Raw genomic sequence first — 17,910 nt, 5'->3', positions numbered from 1 at the left:
CTTCCTTCAGAGCATTTATCATAGTTTAAATCTTTATTCCTGAGATTCTCTGATGCTCATCTATCTCTTTCACTAACTGTAGGCATGATTGTTTCCCAGTGTATGTTCAATCTTTACACACAACTGGTGCTCAGTAAATAATATTTCACTTAATGGATTGTGCTCATTTGTAGTATAAGGAAATTTGACCAGAATCACACATTTGATTTTAAAATCAGGCACTAAATTCTTTCTAATTAATTTTGCTGTGATAAGGATGTATAAAATATTATTAATCTGAGAAGTGGTTTTAATTGTAAGGTGTTTACTTGGAATGGTGTTGTCCTAGATCATACTTCTGTAAACTATCATGTATTTTTAACAAGTAGACAGATTTTAAAACCATAAGCATATTTTTGAGTTGATTTAACAGACTTGCTAAAAGAAGTTTTAATAATTTAATTTTTTAAAAATAAATTCCCTGCTCATATTCATCCTGAAAATAAGACTGACTTAAATTATTATAAAATTAAATTTTTTAAGTTGAATTTTTATAAGAATAAATATTTTTAGATAGACTTCCTTGAAAATAGTCCTTTTCATTTTAAAGAATGCTATTGTGAGTTTGGTGAAGTGATTAAACCACATGATCTGCATTATCTGATTAGTTGAAAGTCAAGAAATTATAATTTGGCCATATTTTAGACAATCATAGGTTGTACCATAGTCTTGAGTTTAAAAGGAATTTAAGTATGGTCCCTAACCTAGGTAAGTTTATACTTTCCTGTGTACTATGCAAGTAGCAAGAATGAGATACTGTTAAAACAGAATTGGATAAGATTTCATTACTAAAACTGGTATTTGAACTGTATCTTGAAGGGATAGGAGGCGTTTATCATGGGAAGAATTTTAGTCAAAGGAACAGCATATATACACAGATACAGAGTTCCAAAACATTTTGTAATACTTCACTAAGCAACTAGAAGCACACAGTTGACCCTTGAACAACATAGTTTTAAACTGTGCAGGATGGCTTAAATGCAGATTTTTTTTATGGCACAGTACTATAAATATGTTTTTTCTTCTTCCTTATTTTCTTAATATTTTCTTTAGCTCTATTATAAGAATATAGTATATAATACATGTAACATACTAAATATCTATTAGTCAACTGTTCATGTTAGTAAGGCTTCTGGTCAACAGTAGGTTATTAGTAGTTAGGTTTTTGCGGAGTCATAAGTTATACTTGGATGTTTGAGGGAGGAGGTCTGCACCCCTAACTTCTGCCTTGTTCAAGGGTCAACTGTAAGTCAGTCTGGCTACAGCATAGTTTGGCAGGAAGAAGGGGGTATGCAGGGGAGGCAGAGCCAGGAAATGAATCTGGCAGGACAGTTTGATGGTAGGGTCATAAAAAGCCCCATGTGGTACTATAAGGAAACTTCACCCTATCCTGTACAGTAGGGAACAAAACCATGGAAGGGACTTGAAAAATGTGACTAGCAGGGAGGCAGTTGCACTGAAAGGAAAAATGAGGCATGGACTTACCCTAGTATGTGGGTGTGGAAAAGAGAGTATACACAGATTACTCACCCCACCCTAACCCCTCAGTCCTTCCCACCCTACCCTTGACCCTTCCACTTAGAAGACAGGATACTGAAAACGGCATAATTCTGGTAAATTCTTCTTTAAATATTAATGAAGATAATGTGTCTGTGTTTTAGTGAATTTTAATGGAAACTTGTTATGTAATAAGTCTATTAATTACTAAAGGGCAGGATATGTTTTATAAAGCAGAAATGATTATGATTCAATCAGTGTCATTTTTCACTGCATGCCGAAACTTTTAATATAAATTATTTCATTCTCAAATAATAGCCTGATTTTGCTGTGTGGTCATATTAACTTTAATTAACTTAAAAGTAAAAGGATATTCCATGAGTTAGTTTTTTAAAAGATTACATGTTTTATTAGTGCTTTGGGATTTTAATTAATGTTACATGTTAGTAACTATTTTCCAATTTGTTAAAATTTAAGGAATAAAGTAGAAGTCTAAATAGGTTAGTTTGTAAAAGCATAACTCTATATACCATGAACCAACACTGTAACCAGGAACAGGTGGCCTGGATAAAATGCCTTTGCTTTGAAAACAGTATCTCCTTTTGTTGCATAGGGAGATCACAAAGCAGCAGTAACATCCTCTAACAATCCTGTAACATAGCTCTGCTAAAATCTGTAAGGAAAATCTCCCTAATCTTAGTGGTTGCTAAGGTATGTGGTCAGGACATTGATGTCTTTTCCTGACAAAACTTTCCACTATTAGCCATAGCAAAAATATCAAACAGAGATGAATACTGCATGAGCCCTTCCCATTGACACTGGCCTGTCAGCTTTTTTTTTTTTTTGGAAAGGGCAGTGGAAGGTGAATCTTGTTTGTTTGACCCTTGTGATTCTCATCCTTAGTATATGTCATTTGTGGGGCATCATAAGATGGGTATCATGAAGGGCTTTTCATTATATTCATTTTTTTAAGCTCTAAATGAGGTTTCAGTTTGGCAAAAAATAGGTTAATGTTTTGTAAACATGTGCACTCTATCATTGATGATAAAACACTATATTTGATCAGTTAAGCTTCATAAATATGATATTTAAATCAAATTTCATAATGATATTTATCCTAAAATTAATTTTGGTAACTTCACTGTTACAAAAAACTGAATTATGTTAATTTTTTTAGATTTAATATTTTATTTAAATGAATTAAAATATATTTGTTTTTTCATGCAGATTTGAGTTCTGTGAACCTGCATTTGTGGTTGGTAATTGCCTCCAGATAGCATCTGACAGTCATCAGTATGATCGAATTTATTGTGGGGCTGGTGTCCAGAAAGACCATGAAAACTACATGAAAATATTACTGAAAGTTGGAGGCATTCTAGTCATGCCTATAGAAGATCAGGTAACTTTACTGTCCTTTGCTTAAACACAGTAGCTTAAGGTGGGAAATGGAATCAGTGAAAAGTAGGTTTAATTTTTAGAGAAGTACCCGCCATAGATCAAAACTTGAAATGGAGTCTTAATTACTGAACCAAAGCAGATATAGAAGAAATTCTTTATACTAGGATTTGAAGAGATTTGGTCTTTCACCAAGAGCTTAGCTACCACCTACATGGTGTTTGCCAAGTCGTTTCTTCCTACAGTTTCTTTACCTGGAGCTTGTTTCAGTTGGATGTAATAATCTCTACTAGCTGCTCAGTTTCAAACATTTTTTTAGTTCTCTGAACATGAGAAAAAGAAAATATATTTGGGATTTGATTTGGACTACTTAAATCTATTGAAGAAACAAGTAAATTTTTAATTCTTCATTTAGTACTACATTGACTCACTTGAAAATATTTGCTTGCCTTCGGTTGAGAATTACTAGGTATAATAAATGCATGAAAATACTGATGTATTAAAAATGGGTGGATCTTTCAAAAGGAAATTACTTTAAAAATGTACAAAAATGCAAAAAAAAATGTACAAAGATGCATTTCAAAAAAAATCTGTAATACTCATTTTAACCTAAGTTTGTTTGAGATGTTTAAAATGCTTTGTGGTTTATACAGTAGAAGATAAATTGTGTAAGACAACTGGGACCTTGCCTGATCATTTTGGAGTTTATAATCTTAGGGAGTCCCTTAACATCACAGCATGTTATTTGCAGTTAAGTTTTTTGCCATTACCTTGTACTGTGCTCTGTGGCAAATTGTTTGTCAGTTATTAAAAAGACATAATATAAAACATTCATTAAAAAACACTCCTGGAAAAAAGTTACTCAAATGCTTCTGGAGTTGAGACTCCCAGATGAACAATCTTCTGTTTTCTGTTAAAGATATATCTTCAAACATTTAAGATATGGCTTCCCATTGGTATTTTATTAAATATTAATTATATACTATTATACTGATCTGAAATATAATGCACTGACTTTTATGGTAGAAATTGAAAGTATTAATTCAACTTGATCAAGCCATGTACTGAGCTAATATTTTTTTCCCAAGGACTGGGGATGGATTTTTGCCAGGTGGGTAAACTTCTAATCCTCTTGTGATTAATTAAATCTATTTTTGAAATACTAAGTTGAGATTAGAATTAGAATCTGCCTTTTTTACCATCATGGAAGACCAAGAAATTGACTCTTTGGAACAATAATCAGAACATGGTTTTATTAATATAGTGCTTTAACCAAACAACTGAACCTATGTGAGACATATATTTTGGGAGCCCCTGGCAGGTGTGGATTGAAATAAGACCCCCAGAAGCTGTCAGAGCCCAAATATAATATTATGAGTCACTAGACCATATTTGGATCTACTTACATGGACTTATCTTTCTAGAGCTGCAAATATTTGTCATTCCTTATTATTTTATGGTAAGTATTTAAATGAAAGTAATTTGATTGCATTCAAATAGAAGTGACTATAGCAACCATTGGCATTTATTTTGTTAAAGCAAAATTGTGACTATAAGATGATCACATTTCCAGGACTAAGCTATTCTATTTCTGTTTTTCCCTTTAAATAGTTAACACAAATTATGCGAACTGGACAAAACACTTGGGAAAGTAAAAACATCCTTGCTGTTTCATTTGCTCCACTTGTACAACCAAGTAAGAATGATAATGGCAAACCAGATTCTGTAGGACTCCGTAAGTAACTCTTGGTCCTTTCTGATTGAAATGTGGCTTAGATTGTTCAACTCTTATGCTTGAGATTTAATGGACTATATAATTATGAAGAAGTAAATATGTAGGCAGTAATATATTCAATAAATTTATTCAACTTTTTTATGGAGGTGGGTTGGAGCTCCTCCTACCTTGCACCAGATGCTGTTAGCTGCCTTCATGGACATATGAAAAGAAGGGGCAGGTCAAAGAAAACATGAATTTATTAATTATAGTTGTGAATTTATTATATTAAGTTTGTTGGCATTTTCTGTACAGTAGGACAGCAAACACAAAAGCCTTTATTTGGGCTGCAAGGAACTTGGTTGTTCCAAGGCCAGAAATAAATTTCAGGGTAGTTGAAAGTCATTGGCTAGAGTATAGAAGATAGATTATACTAGACTTAAAGGGAAAATCAGTGTTGGTGTGGACAGAGTTGTTTGAAAGGAGAAAAATAGTAGACTTCATGGAAGATGGTGGTAAAGAAAAAAGGAGGATGTAAAGTTTTACCTTGAATAGGTAGTTGAGTAGTAGTATCATTTATTTGGTGGTACCATTGTTTGCAAGACTGGCAATGGAATAGTTTGGAAATAGGTGTAGGAGGATCACATACTTTATTCTGGCCACATTTAAGTTCTCTGTTGGCATGCATGTGTCAGGTAGTCAAGTAGATACAAACCTACTGCATGAGGGAGATATAAATTAAAAATCATCAATGAAAAAAGACATTTTAAGCTATAGGAGTGGGAAGAGTGAGGAGAGAGGTGTTTGTGTTGGAAACCAAGAAAAAAAAAAACTATTTCAAGAAAGGGAGTGATCAACTTACTGCAGTTGAAAGACAAAGAGATGAGAGTAGCTTCAATTGGTTTGTGACTTATGATTTTGAAAATCAGTAAGTAAAGTTCTGTACCAAAAATGAACTTTACCATGGTAGACTTCTTCCTTTAATTTGCTTTTTAAATGAATCTATTTTAGGGGCTCATATGGTTGAGTGTCTGCCTTCGGCTCAGGTCATGATTTCAGGGTTCTGGTGTCAAGTCCCTCATCGGGCTCCCTGCTCAGTGGGGGAGTCTGCTTCTCCCTCTCCCCCATGTGATATTTCTCTCTCTCTCTCTCTCAAATAAATAAATAAATAAATAAATAAATAAATAAATAAATAATCTTTTTTAAATAATGAATCTATTTCAGGGAACCTGGCTTTATACTTAATTTTTAAATTTTATTTTCATTTCATCTTCTCTTCTTTTGAGCTTTGTGATTTTTGTGGTCTGTTTGTCCCTGTTCAGGTTCTTACCAATGGAGAGATGGACTTGGTGGGCAGATAGCTAGGAATTGAAATGTCACTTTTATCACCTACAAAAGTAGATGGGGGAATATGGCTAAGGTCTGCATGTTAAATTCTTTTCTCCTTCCTATTTTCTTAATGTCAGAATTACAGGTTATTTTTGACTGTTTTCTTTATCATAACTGGTTAGAGAGTCATAAAGAGAAGTAATGAAAACAATTCTGTCACATAGTTTGGTCTTGACAGTGGCCTGACTAAACCGTAGCATAATGTGTATCTGTAAGGGTATTGAAGTGCCCTTACAGAAGCCCCTGTACATTTCTGTGCACCAGCTATTTACTGATGTGTTACTTTCTAATAGACGTAGTCTGACTATCCACCCAGCTAAGGCAGTGCTGGGCAACCTCCCATCGTGTAGGCTTACTCTGTCAGTACAGGTGAGCAGAGCTTAATGAGTATGCTTGTAAACAGAGGAAAAGAGAAAGGAAAGGATGGAGCCACATATGACCAGATGTTTTTTACACACAAACTGTATAGGCCACTCCTCCTGCCTTGGGGAAGAAGGTGTGTTGTGATGCAGAGACCCAGGTAGCTCTGCAGCAAATGTCAGTGACAGGGAGATCTCTTCCCCAGAAGCCCAGGACAGGGCTTACTAGCATTCTTCTCTAATAGGAGCTGCCATCAAAGGAGACTTATTGACCACTCTCTTCATTTTCATAAGATTCATAAATTCTGACACGGTGCTCTTAATTTTAATCTCATTTAGAAAGAAATCAGGCCTTCAGTTCTAAAAAACTTTTGAGCCTTTCACAATTCAGAAAGTGTTAATCAGCCATTTTTTCCAAACATACTTGTTGCTACTGTATGCTGCTTACAAAAATGACATAACAAAACCACTTAAAACTTCCTTATAGGGACGACTGGGTGGCTCAGCGGTTGAGCGTCTGCCTTCCAACTCAGGGTGTGATCCTGGAGTCCTGGGATCGAGTCCCACATCGGGTTCCCTGCATGGGGAGCCTGCTTCTCCCTCTGCCTATGTCTCTGTTTCTGTCTCTCTTGTCTCCTGTGAATAAATAAATAAAATCTTTAAAAAACAAAACAAAACTTCCTTATGAAAGGAAACTGGAGTATATGAAAAATTAAAAATAAGAATGATTAAGACAACCAAAGGATTATCAAAAAGATTGATTCTATTGGAAAGGTAAAGTTACTCTGCTAGAATGTTAAATTTAAACTTCCTTCCTGTCTGTTCAGAGAGAGACATGTGATTGTATGTGCTATGGGACTAAAAGGAACTTCTTTTTAGCGCCAAAATCGAGTAACTGTCACTTGTATTCACATGCATGATATAATTATTTCAATAAAGTATACTTTTTGTTAGACTGTACACACACATACCTGTATATATATATACATGTATGTAGTTACCATATAGTATGGGCTATACTATACAGTAGACTACGTCATACTGTTGTTATCAAATACTTGTTATCAAAAACTCCTTGCAAAGAGCATAATAATAACAAAACTATTTACTCCTTCCTGTTTTCCAGACATTAGAATTACAGGTTATTTATGACAGTTTTCTTTAACCTATCATAACTGATTAGAGAGTCACATAAAGAGAGGTAATGAAAACAATCGTAACACAGTTTGGTCTTGACAATGGCCCACCTTAACCATAAGCATGATGTGTTTCTGTAAGGATATAGAAGTGTCCTTACAGAAGCCCCTGTACATTTCTGTGCATCAGCCATTTACTGGTGTGTTACTGTCTAACAGACACTGTTGCAGTCTGAGCATTCCTCATTATGACAGTTTTCCTAGTTTAGTGTCCTTTAGAAAACTGTATTTTATAAGTGTGATTTTACATGGCATAGTTATGAATGGCATGGATGATAATAGGCAATTTTGTTCTTTCTCATTTTAAGGATGTCAATATAAACAGATTTAGGTAGTTAATAAGACTGTTGTTGGTTGGGTTGATTGACATGGTTGTGAATGTAAAGTAGGGATAAATTGGTTAAAAGGCATAGAATGGAAGACAGGCCTAAATTAAGAAACAAGTATCTATCATGCCTCTGAAGTATTTAAATGACCTGTCTGAATTTTCATCAGAATAATGTGGTAGGGATGGGAAGAGGAAATGGCAGTGTTGATGAAGGAAGATGAGCTAGAAGGGATAGTTGTTGAAGTTGTTATTAACTCTCTTGTGTATACTTGAAAGTTTCTATAATAAAAAAATTATCAACTCCCAATAGAAATTTATAAAAATAAGTCGGGAATTATGATTTGATAAAGAATAAAGGCTTCACTATGAATAATGTTCACAGAATGAAAAATGTTCTGAAAATATTATTTGTCAAAATTTAATAGGATGTTTGGAAAATAAGAACGTTTCCTTTTCTTGCTTAAAATTGCTTTCTGTTTAGAAACATTATTTCATTAATTATAGGGGATTAAAATAAAGAATGTTAGCAAAAAAACTAAAAACATACACGTGCAAATCTTTTGCCAAATGTATTTTGTAGCTGTGAAATTGCCCATATAAATAGTTACTAAAATGTAGTTAGAACTTTTCCTGAAGTTTATTTATCACTACTTTTGATTCACCTTAAAGTACTATTTGTTTTTGGAGGAGTATACAACATTATAAAAAAAACAAAAACAAAAACAAAACAAAACAAAAAAAAGCAACTGCTTTAAGTTCAGGGCCGGCCCTTTAGAAAGGGTGAAAGGAAAGAGGAAAAAACTCTCTACCAACTAAAGAAAAACTGTTTTCTCTATACACCACCCAGTAGGTACATCTTTCTTTATTCCAGATGTGTGGGTTTTTCCACACCAAGCAATTCTACAATTCTTTGTGGACACCAACTAGGTGTCCTGTGATCTAACTCCATTCTGACACTAGCTGGTATTAGCATAGACCTTGAAGGCTTAAAGGGCTCTACCTCACAAGGCTGCCCACTCCTCCTCCAGCTTGAGACACCAGTCAATCACAAGTATGAGTTTTCACTTGTGTTTCTGATTGCCTGGCTGTAAATCAGAAATTTGTTGGAGTGGCTTACAGAACCCAGGAAAACAGTTTACTTATTAGATTACCAGGTTTTTATTATCAAAGGATCCAACACACAACCAGTTGGAATTGATTGATTTATGAGAAGGACAAGAGCTTCCATGCCTTCTCTAGGTGCACCGCCTCCTTGGTACTTTTCTGTGTTCATCAACCCGGAAGCTCTCTTTGCACCCTTTCGGTTAAGGCTTTTTATAGAGTTTGATTGGCCACTTATGATGAACTCAACGTCCAGCCTCTTTTCCCCTCCCAGAGGGTAGTGGAAGTTCCAGTCCTCTAATCCCATGGTTGGTTCCCCTGGCAACCAGCCCAGCATCCTCTGGGGCTTACCAAAAGTTGCCTCATTAATGTAAACTCAGGTGTGGTTGGAAGGAATCTGCTATGCTCTTATCACTTAGATAATTCCAAGTGTTTTCAGAGCTCTGTGTCAGGAATGAGAAGCCAAATCTATATTTCTTATAAGTCACAAGGGACAAAAGAGACCTAAGAAATTGTGGCACTGAATCACTTTGAGCTATATGAAGTTGCTGTTTTTGAAGGTTAAAAATGGCCCCAAATCATCACTTTTGTGAGTTTGACCTAAATATAATGCCCTTTTCAATTTTTATTAATAAATAAAAATGAAAGTGCTGAGTGCTAGGTTCCTATGAAATCTTTATGAGACTACCTTTTGGGAAACAAAGCTTATGTGTGTGTGTTAGGGATAACCTTAATTATAATTTTGAAGTGAAAGCTTTAATTCAAAATAAAATTTTAATAGCAATCAGGATTAGCATTGTCTAGTCCATTAAATCCTTATCTCATAACTGGAAGCATTAGAAACAAGTGAATGTTAAAGCATAGAAAATATGGGGGACTTTTGAATAACTAGGACTGAGAATTATCTAAAAGTTTTTGTATCATTCAGAAAAACTTAAATGCAGCTCCTGTGAATACTATTTTGGGATTTAAGTAAAGTCTGAATCCTTTTCCATTCTGGGTCTAGTTGGTTCTTTATGAAGTTAAGTATTCTGACAGTTTAGGATTGAAAGGTTCATAATTCTAACAGTGTCCTTGGAATAGCAATGTTGGCAGAGGAGGAACATAATTAACGTGTGAAAAGAGAGTACCAAAAATGTGAGAGAGGTTCAAGAATAAAGACCAGCTGAAAAGACTAATTATAGCTCTATTTCTTAGCTTTTTTTATAATTTCTAAAACTCTTTTATAGATTTATTCTCCCAGCTTCCTCATGCCCCTGCTTTTTCAGAGCTCACTTAGTCCATTCTTCTCTGTCTACACTCCCTCTTGGGTGCTCAGGGAGAGGCTGGTGGCTCCCAGATTTCTATCCCCAGCCCTGACCTTGCCCCTGAGTCCCAAGGTCATGATTCAGCTGCTTGTGGTTGGGCAGGAGCATAGAGTTTGCAGTTAAATGTCCATGTTCAGATCCCAACTCCTGTCACTTATGAGCTCTGTGACCGGTATCAAGTTATTTTACCTCTTTTCCTCACTTAGTATAAAGTGTATTATTGCCCATAACATGCCAAAATGGTGATTAGTATGTCCCTGTTGTTTTTCTTCCTGAAATCTCCATTCAGGAAATGTAACAGACATTTCAGATTTAACACAGAACAAAATTTTTATTTTCTTCTCACCAACTACACTCTTCCTCCTTCCTCTTTGTCATGTCAGTAATTGACATTAGCATTTTTGTATGGGCTAAAATTCTACAACCAATCCCTTGTCCATCCTGTCTTCAAAATGTGTTTCAAATTTGTCCACTTCTGTGCATTTTTACTGCCATCTTCCTCACTCCCATCTGCATCAGAGTGTGGTCAGATCTCAGGTGGATTACTGGAGTGTTCCCACCTGATCTCCTGCTCCTTCTCTTTATGATCCATATTCACAGAGGAGCCTGAGTGCCATTTTCATTGCATTATGACCCTGCTTTTTAAAAACCCTTGAGTAGCTGCATGGCCAAAACAGGGCACGTTTTTTGTTTTTGTTTTTTGTTTTTTGTTTTTTTTTTTTGACCAAGGCCTGCAAGGCCATCCATGATTATACCTCTTACTGTTTCTTCCTGCTCTGAACTTTATCTATGCTAGCCTTCTTTCAGCTCCTTGAATATGCTAAGCTCATTTACCTTTTAGGGCTTTTTGCATTTACCTTTAGGTATTGAGTGAATGTGAAACAACTTAAACAGTTTTAGGAGGTAGGCAGAGCAGGTAGTATTTTACACATTTTAGCATATAAGGGATGGTATGTCACATGTTTTTACCAGTGCTCACAAAACTTCATCACTGACGGAAGCAGGACTTGAACTCAAATTGTTATATGTTGTTTCAGTTTCCATCTCATACAGCTGGGGGCAGGCACAGGCAGTAGAACAGTTTCCAATAGGCATATCCAGTATGGTTCTTTGGAATTCTTTTCTATTCCAGTATTCAGTAGGGAGTTGAAAAAAGATAGTTTGAAGAAAAGATTTTGTAGTTGGCCATTTAGGCCTGTGCTAAGAGGTCTTTGAATCAGTCTGAAAAACTGGAGTTTAAAAACAAACAAGCAAAAACTATCTCCTACTGCAGGGTGTATGCAATTTGTGATAGGATCTGGTGTTCAGAACACAGGAGGTGCTCTGAGCCTTGGACAGGATGATGTACTGTGCAAGCCTAGTGCCTCCAGGGCCCTGTGGGGAGCACAAACAGGAAATGCTGTGGCCCTCACTCCTGGAGCTTATAGTCTGACGGTAGGGAGAGAACCGCGTACCAGAGTTACTAAAGAAGGCAGGATTTCATTGGTTATAATAAAAAAGTTTCCAAGGTAAGTATCCAGAAAAGACTACCAAAAGTAAAGAAATAAAAAATAAATGAAGATTTTTCATGCTGTTTAAGTGGAGGAGGGTTATGTTTTATATTGTTGAGGCATTTGAGAAGAACCCTTAATGATGGTTTCATTTCCATAGGAATGGAAACTTACTGGGATAGAGAATTAATTTCTTTCTTTATAAAGTATTGGAACAGGCTACAGAGAAGAATGTGTGTTCTAGGGCTTATGCATTTATAGATTTGTGGGAGACAGGAGTGAAACGACAGGATAGGGTCCAACTGTGATGTGTTCGGTAGAAGTAAACATCAATAAATTGAGGAAATCTGCAGTGTGTTCTTGGGTTATTATTATTTGGGTTATTATTTACAGCATGATTTGTGGTGTCTCTTTGCCTATGAACCAGTTCTACTTGCTGATTAACAGAGAAAAATTGTGTGTGTGTATGTGTGTGTGTGTGTGTAAGAGCTTTAAAGCTCAGACTGAGACAGCTCAAATGTTGCCTTTATTTGAGTGTGTAGAATAGATCACTTTTGTATCAAAAAGTATAAAAAAGATATGTAGTATAAAAACTCCCTTCTATTCTTGTTCCCTAAATACTTTATTCTCATGTAGCCTGTTTCTAAGCTCTTATTTATTCTTTCAAAGAATTTTTATGCAGGTATGGGAATATACATATACACATATCTGTACATAGAAACTTTCCCACTGTCCACAGAATTTAGAATAGTGGCCTGGCATTTAGTAAGTGCCTTGAAGTCTTTGTTAGATGGCGTCAGAGTTTTTATACTTTCTGTGTTTTCTAATGTTTGCTAAGAAATACTTGTTTTGTTCTGTGAAGAAATGAACAAATACATAATGTTTTACTTTTTTATGTTTTATGTGTGTGTTTTGTTTTTGTTTTTGTTTTTTAGCCCCCTGTGCTGTCAGGAATCTACAGGACTTGGCTCGTATTTATATTCGACGTACACTTAGAAATTTCATAAATGATGAGATGCAGGCCAAGGGGATTCCTCAGAGGGCTCCACCCAAAAGAAAAAGAAAGAGGGTTAAACAGAGAATTAATACTTACGTATTTGTGGGTAATCAGCTTATTCCTCAGCCTCTAGACAGTGAGGAGGATGAAAAAATGGAAGAAGATAAAGAAGAGGAAGAGAAAGATCACAGTGAAGCCATGAAGCCCGAGGAGCCACCTCAGAATTTACTGAGAGAAAAAATCATGAAACTTCCCCTCCCTGAATCTTTAAAGGCTTACTTGACATATTTTAGAGAAAAATAACTTAGATCAAGAAGAAAGAATGCCTACTGATAATTCCTTTGGTCTTGAAAATGTAGCATTTGTTAGGAGTTAAAAGAGAATTCTTTCATCAGTGCGAATTATAGTGATAAAAGTATAATTTGTTTTTGTCTTAGTAATAAAAATGATGTATTCAGTAAATAAAAAGAATCCCTTTTATAAAATATATTTTTCTTTAAATCTTGGAAAAAAATGCTGTTTTAACTCAGAGTGACTTCAAGAGTGGAATGCAACAATACTCAAGATTTGTGTACTGTAAATCCTTTTCTGGTTCCTTACAGATTTGTAGTGCTGAGGCTTACATTTAATTTTGTATAAGGTTAAATAATTGTTAAGCATATACTGATTTTTGAATTGCAGTTGTTTGCATTTCCTCTATGAAAACTTTCTTTTCTAATCAGGAAATCAAATGCCGTATAGACCACTGACCTTACTTTGTTGCAATCACTATTGCTGAGTCGCTGTAGTATTCCGGGCAATACATGAGTGCAATAACAATACAGATACTGAATAATTTAGCTTTAAAAAACAAAAACAAAAACAAAAAACATTTCGTGAAATTCAACAGCACTGCTACTTTTGCTTTTGAATCTATTGCCAAAAGATATGGGGAAACTATCTGCTTCTCTCATAGAGATTTTAAGAGCACATCAAGTGAGTATTAAATAAAAAGTATATACCTAATACAGTTCTTAATTTGTGTGGACCCTTTACATTTTCAGTATTTAAAAATAATGAGGTTATCTTACTTGCTGGAGTTTTAGAAGATAGTATATTTAGGTTTGGTTTTTCTGTTATCCGCTGTGCTTTATACAGTATTTGGTTTAAAAAAGAAAACCCATTGTTCTGTATGACTGTTGACAGCGCAAACAGGGAGTAAATGTGGGTAATGGCCTCTTTCTTAGGTTGTGCTCAGAGGCAGGACCAGAGCAGATTTGGTCAGCAGGTGCACTTTAGCAAATGGAACTCCTAGTTCATTTGAATATTTGTCTTTGACAAGGTAGGACTGAGCTAGCCTACATTTGCTTTGAATTCATCTTTGTAGTGTATGAGATATTCACAGAAATTGTATGTAGATGCCTTTTGCTTTGAAAATTGTGTTCAGAATCATAAGTTTAACCTTTGGGACCTATGTTGTGCTCATTTAACTTCTCATGGTGTGTGTGGGGGGGTTTGTTTTGTTTTTTTGCTAAAATTATAATGATTTTCACTTTTTTCTTAATACCACATAAACTATCCATCATTTGACTGTTATAGCTTATCAGTGATAAAAGAGGTAGTAAATGCCATTTTTGGTTTCTTTCCTTGAAAACAGTCATTCCTTGTTAAGGAAGTGTCACATGGATTATGTATTTTTTAAAAGGAAAAATTTGAGAGTATCACTACCACCAGCATCACTATTTCAGTAGTTGATCAAATACATTTAAGGAAACCCAGTTGATGTATAGTAAAAGGATTATTAGCTCTTGAAAGATTTAACTATTAGTAAAACACAGATGGTTTCAAAAATCTCAGATCTGGTAATTCTACATATTTAAAATAACTGTCTGAAATATTCTAAGGATGAATTCTCCCAAGTAAATTAGACTATTTTAGTAATTGAAAGATAATTTCATGGAAGAAGGTATTTGTTTTATACCAGTGACTTGGGGCTACATGTATCTCCACATTTTTTTTTTTTAGATGATTACTAAGCTGTTACTATAAAGAAATATCCCATCTCATTTCTATCAAGGAAAAAATAGTTTTATACAATTGTCATGTTAGGAATACTCATTTTATTTTAAATTGTTAGTTTTAGAAGCTTAATATCAAGTTCCTGGTACCCACATATTTTTATCTAGTATCTACGTATTTTTATCCAGCACCCTTCCTTTGGCTGCCCTCTACACACTTTGTTGGTTTTGGAGCTAGTGTTCAGTTATGTAAACATAAATATTCTTAAATGATGATTTTACTATTCAAAAGAGAGTTTTTGTCAAGGACATATTTGAAGATTGATTTGTTCAAATGGTCTTTTATTTTGTTGACCTTAGCAAAGTGTATACAGTAGATTCCCATTATCATTACATATTTTTTTGTCATTGAAATGTATCATTTGTGTTTTTAAATGCATTCATTCATTTTACAGTTGTGACTTTATCATTGACTTTAAATAAAGAAGTAGAAATAAAAAATGAAAATTCAAGTGAAAAGCCCTTTTATCTGTTAATGGGAATATATTAGAATGATTAAGAATATTTTGGGTTTGTGTGTATTTTTTAATTCATGGTTACTTGAGTATGGATAATTATGCTTTATAGGTGGAGAAGTAACAAATAAAGGTGAAGTAAAGTTAATTGAAAATGATGAGGGTTATATTAAAAGGATTTTAGCAGCCAGATAAAACAATAGAAATAATCTAATCTAATTATTTTACAAAAAGAAAGTAGGGGTAGGGAGATAACATGATTTTCCTAAGTCAAATCGCTAGATGGAGATGGCTTGAAATAGTGTCCAGCATCTGATAAATCTGACAAACTGTCAACAGCACCGTTACTACCAAGAAGATGATTTAAATCTACACCTCTTATTGGTTAACATGTTTGGTTCCAGTCTTAATAAAGAAAATGTCATTAAGATAGCATACATAATGGTCAAAATGTAAAAAATGTTAGGTGTTGGTTTCTAGCTGTTTGAGAGGCTAAAAGTGAAGCAAAGCCTATGAAATCATTTGAAGACTGAAAACTATTTCAAATAAACAGTTGCATATAATTAAATTTTGTTCTCCAGTAGCCTGGCTTTCTTTCTTTTTCTTTTTAATTTAGAAAATCTCAATATACCTATGGATATATGCTTGAAGTATTATACCCAATTGTTTGTATTTGGACATCTTACTTCCTTTTGACTGTTGCCACCTCTGAAGACAGTGTAGGTTTTTTTTTTAATTTGTTTTTATTAAGTATTAAGTAGATGTGAAGGATATTTAGAAGATACATGCAAAACACAAGGAATAATAATTCAGTGTACATGTAGGTACACATGTGTACCTACTACTAGATTTGATTACTGGCATCACCATGACTTGTGTGCCCCTTCTTAATCTTCTCTTAATTACTATCTGGGGTATTCCTTTTGTGTTTATCATAACTTTGCCTTTTGCTATAGCTTCAGCACATAGGTTTGAATCTCTAAACAGTATATCATTTGGCTTCATATATATTTAACTTTATACAAGTGGAATCATACTGTATGTATTCTGCAGGATTTTTTTTTCACTCCACATTGCCTTTCTGAGATTGTTCCATGTTGTATATGGTTACGTTACATCCACAACTCATTTTAATTATTCATTCTATTATTGATGGATGTTTGTTGTTACATCAAATAGTTCGGTTGTCAACATTCTTCAACATGTCTTGTGGCTGTATTGTGTGCAAGAGTCTTCATAGGGTGTGCATCAAGGAATAAAATTACTGGATCACAGAATATGTTTATATTCACTTTCATGGATGGTGCAAGTATATCTCCCTGAATAGTGTAACAGTATGTTCCTTCCTGCAGTGTTTAAACATTCCAGTTATTCCATAACCCTACCTACATTTGATAGCAATTTTTTGCCTGTTTCGAGTGTGAAGTGTTATAGAGGCTTTGTTACTTATTAAGGAGGTTTTGTACCTTTTTGAGTGTTTCTTGGTTTACATCTCCTTTCTATAAAGTTTACATTCAAGTCTTGGAAATGTTTTATTGGGTAGTTTCTTTTAAAGAAATTGGCTTGTATGGTTCCTTATGTAGTCTGGCTATTAACCCATTGTCAGTTACATCTACTACAGATATCTTTCATTAGCTTGTGGTTTCTGTTCTCATTCTGTTTGTGGTGTCTTTCATGAATTAGAATTTTCAATTTTAATTGTGTCACATTCATCTTCACACAACCTCAATCCAGAATCATGAAAATATTAGCCTATATTTTCTTTAAAAGTTGTGATTTTTGTCTTTCACATTTAAGTCTTACACATACTGTTGATCTTTGTCTAAAGTGAGAAACAATACTTTCTTTTTTCTTACTTTTTTGATCAACTGTTTCAACACCATTTTTTGAAAAGTCCCATTTTCCTCTTCTGATCTACAGTGTTGTCATACATTTTTGTATGTTTGTGCTTTGTGTCTAGATTTTCTTTTCTATTTCGTTAGTCAATTTATGGATCCCTGTGCTAAAACTACAGTCTTAAATAGATTTACAATAATTCCTGCTGTAGTGAGATAAGCTCCTTTAATTTAAACTTAAGGTATTTCTTGGCTATTCTTGAATCATTTGACTTTGATAGACATTACAATCCACTTCTCAGATTACTTTTACACAATCATTTTGGGATCACTGAATTTATAAATCAATTTGTGTGAGAATTAACATGTTTATGATATGGAATCCTCCAATCCATGAATAGGGTACTTCTCTCCTTTTATTTATATCTTATTCAATGTCTTACTAAAGGTACCTAATTCTGTTTCAGATGTCTTGATTTATGTGTAAATATTTTGTATTTTTCAATGCTATTGCATTGTTTGTTAAAATTATATTTTGCTCCATTCTTGATTTTTGTACATTACTTAAATCCTACCATCTTGTGATTAATCATCTTTATAAAGACAGTTTATTTTTTCCTTTGGGTGTTTTTTTTTTTTTTTTTTTTTAATTTTGCCAGATATGCTGGTTGGGACCTCCAGTACAGTATTGAATAGAAGCAATGAACAAGAGCAACCTTGTTTCTCGTTTTATTGCCCATATATAGTCATT

General features: G+C 34.2%; 1 protein-coding gene across 13 annotated transcripts in view; it reads left to right on the top strand.

The window, feature by feature from the left end:
- Positions 1 to 15,892, top strand: part of PCMTD1 (protein-L-isoaspartate (D-aspartate) O-methyltransferase domain containing 1) — a 68,215-nt gene extending 52,323 nt beyond the window's left edge. For all 13 annotated transcript variants that reach the window (XM_025477717.3, XM_025477713.3, XM_049103935.1 and 10 more), the window contains 3 exons: positions 2,764 to 2,935; positions 4,543 to 4,666; positions 12,751 to 15,892. In XM_025477717.3, coding sequence (XP_025333502.1) covers positions 2,882 to 2,935; positions 4,543 to 4,666; positions 12,751 to 13,115 — 543 coding nt within the window. In that variant the 5' untranslated portion in view covers positions 2,764 to 2,881 and the 3' untranslated portion in view covers positions 13,116 to 15,892. The remainder of the gene's footprint in view (positions 1 to 2,763; positions 2,936 to 4,542; positions 4,667 to 12,750) is intronic.
- Positions 15,893 to 17,910: the final 2,018 nt, after the last annotated feature.

Source organism: Canis lupus, chromosome 29 (assembly GCF_003254725.2).
Source record: "Canis lupus dingo isolate Sandy chromosome 29, ASM325472v2, whole genome shotgun sequence".
NCBI classification, from domain to species: Eukaryota; Metazoa; Chordata; class Mammalia; order Carnivora; family Canidae; genus Canis; species Canis lupus.
This window is presented reverse-complemented; position numbering and strand designations above follow the sequence as displayed.